The sequence below is a fragment of the Chroicocephalus ridibundus genome, chromosome 20 (genome assembly GCF_963924245.1).
Source record: "Chroicocephalus ridibundus chromosome 20, bChrRid1.1, whole genome shotgun sequence".
In the NCBI taxonomy this organism is placed as follows: Eukaryota; Metazoa; Chordata; class Aves; order Charadriiformes; family Laridae; genus Chroicocephalus; species Chroicocephalus ridibundus.
In genome coordinates, this window is record NC_086303.1 from 653812 (window position 1) to 656763 (window position 2952).

A 2952-nucleotide genomic window follows, 5' to 3' on the forward strand; every position below is an offset into this window, starting at 1 on the left:
GTCCCGCCTCGGCCTGAACTGTCTCCCTCCCCCGGACAACATTCCGTGCCGCACGTCAGCACCTCGCCCCCTCCAGGGCGCTCCCCCTCCCCACGGCTGCGTGCTCTCTGCACCCAGCGGCCGAGCGAGCGCCGGGGGCCGCAGGAACAGCGCGGCCCGGGCCCCCCGAAACGCTGACGCCATCGCTGACGCAATCGCTACAGGCACAACGCACGCAGCAGCTCCGCAGGGAGGCGGCTCCCCCGCGCCCGGCAGCCCCCGGGCTCTGCTCTCTCCGGCCGCTGTAACCCAAGTCAGGCGTCTCCGGGTTCCCCTGCCCGGGAAGTGGCTGCCCCCGACGGCCCAGCCGGCCGCCACACGGCCCGTGGCTGCCAACCCTCCCGGCTCCGCGCGGGGATCCCCGCACTCGCTGTCACCCCGCAGAGAGGGGGCGGGGAACCCCGCCGGCCCCGCTCGCCTCAGGGGCCCCCGCCGCGCCCCCCCCCGCGGCCCCCTCAGACACCAGAGGCCTGGCAGGAGCTCAGGGGCCACTCGAACCTCGCCGGCTCCCGGCACGGCGGCACACCCTCCCCCCAGCGGGTCCCGGGCCGCCACCGCCATGCCGCCCCCCCGGCGCCGCCTGACGTCACGGCCCTGGCCCCGCCCCTCGGGCGGCGGCGGCCCCATCGCGCCTGCGCGGCCATGGCGGCGGCCTGCGCCGGGATGGAGCCGGCGGCGCCTCCTCCTCCCTCTCCCCCTCCGGCCGCCGCGCCGGGCTCGGCCGAGCTGGTGTGCGCGCAGGGCCGGAACCTGAAGGCGGTGCTGTGCCAGCGCTGCGGGTCGCGGGTGCTGCTGCCCGGTGCCGCCACCTTCGCCCGCCGTGAGGTACCGCGGTGGGAGGGGAGGGGAGGGGAGGGGGAGGGAGGGGAGGGGAGGGGAGGGGAGGGGGAGTGAGGGAGGAAGGAGCAGCGGCGGCGGCGGCGGCGGCGGGAGGGAGGGAGGGAAGGGCGGGAAGGGCGCCCCCTGCGGGCCGGGCGGTGACGCCCCCTGCGGGCCGGGCGGTGACGCCGTGTCTCCCGCAGCTCCTCCTGCCCGCCATGAGGAAGAAGGCGGCGGCGGCGGCGGCGGCGGCGGCGGCGGGCGGCGGCGGGGACGTGGTGCGGGAGCACTGGCTGGTGCGCGACATGTTCTCCTTCGAGAACGTGGGCTTCACCCGCGACGTGGGCAACGTCAAGTTCCTGGTGTGCGCCGACTGCGAGGCGGGGCCCATCGGCTGGCACTGCCTCGATGACAAGGACAGCTTCTACGTGGCGCTGGAGCGTGTGGCCCACGAGTGACACCGGGCTGGGGACGGGGCAATGGTCCGGGCACCCGCTCGGGGAGCTGGGCTCAGCCACCGGGAGCCCCGCCTGCCCTGCGGCCTGCCCGCAGCGACGGACTGAGCCGGGGACCACGACTGACCGCGGCTCGGCCACCCCACGGCCTTGCTATGGCAGCCACGGCCCGGCCGCCCCACAGCTCGACTGACCACGGCCTGCATACCCCATGGCTTGACTGACCCCAGCCCAGACCCACGGCCTGACCAGCACCAAGAAGTGCGGCACCGGCGGAGCCAGCTCCTCGCCTGAGCCCCCACAGGAGGGACGTCGGTGGGGGGGGGGTCCCCTGTGACCTGCAGGGACAGCTCACCCTGACAGTTCTGCCAAACAGCTTCGTCTGCCACCGCTGCTAGGAGCGGCCCCAGGCCTTCCTGCCTGCTCTCTGCCACTTCTTCCCCGTGCGGCTGCTGTTTTTCAGACGTGCTAAAGTGTCTTTCAGGCTGGTCGGTGCGTGACACAGCCGTGTAAATGTGGTGCTGGCACAAGGGCAGGACAGGACTGCTGCATTGAATCATCCTGGTGGCTTAAATTGTCTGAACGACAGCCAAAGCAGTTACAGGGTTTAAGGCTGTATGCTCTGTTGATCTTCAGAATAAATGTTCCCTGCCCCAAACCCTAACATTTAGGTTCTCGAAAACCTCATCCTACTTGACAACTGTAACCTGTAAGAGTATATGTCACCTAAAGCGTGTGTAAGGCATTTTAACTAACACTGTATGCAGTTTTATTAGCTAAAATAAGATACAGGTAGAGTTTGCAGACAGCATAGGCTGATAGAATGGCAAAGAAAATGTGCAAGATCTTAGTATTTCGAGGGAGCAAGAATTAAGAGATTCCAACCTGAAAGGGATTTGAATCATTGGACAGGCAGTGTCCCACGAACACTGGCTCAGTGCTGCAGAATGTCAAAACAGCCCCGTGTGTATTAAATGAGCAGTCGGGAAAGAATGTCTCTTCTGTAAATGCAGCTGGTAGGAGCAATGCTGGGACGTTGGGTCCAGTTTTGGTCTCTGCCTTTTAAAAGGTGGGCACAAAGCTGATTGAAAATTGAACAGGCTGCAGCAGCCGTGGTTCTCACTGTATTTATCTTTTGGTAATTGTGGTCCAGTTTGCATTCTCTGTTTGCAAACCCCTGTATGAATAATACAGCAGCTTTACAATGATTGCTGTGGGTCACAGGGGATGCCTTACTGCAGGAGGTGTGTCGGTATGCTATGCTAATAAACACTTTTGGTACCAATGCAGCTGTAAAGGCACAACTGTCATTGCGCTGGGACGATTAAGTTGTATTTGCCACCAAAATCAGGATCGGTTGTACTTAAGGATTAGGAACATTGCTGCCACAAGGCTGTGGGAGAGACCTTTCCTTGCTCCTCCACTGAGCCACTTTTGCTGGCAGGAGCCAGTAGGGCAGGCACAGCCTCGGGTGGGTTTTCCAAAAGGCATCCTGACAGCGGGCGAGGGAGAAACAAGTGCTTTCTTCTTCCAGTGCCTGAGCACCTGCACTTTTAAGAGTTGGAGACTTTGCCCTAGTGTAGAACAATTAAGCTGTTGGCCCTGCACTATCAGAAACCTCTGCTGTGGGCAGATTTAT

At 64.0% G+C, this 2952-nt stretch overlaps 1 protein-coding gene across 1 annotated transcript; it reads left to right on the forward strand.

Annotated features, from left to right (window-relative positions):
• The first annotated feature begins 228 nt into the window (after positions 1–228).
• Positions 229–2598, forward strand: RABIF (RAB interacting factor). Its single transcript, XM_063356287.1, has 2 exons — positions 229–864; positions 1062–2598. The coding sequence occupies exons 1-2, from the start codon at positions 682–684 to the stop codon at positions 1314–1316; spliced, it is 438 nt and encodes a 145-aa protein (XP_063212357.1). The 5' UTR covers positions 229–681; the 3' UTR covers positions 1317–2598.
• Positions 2599–2952: the final 354 nt, after the last annotated feature.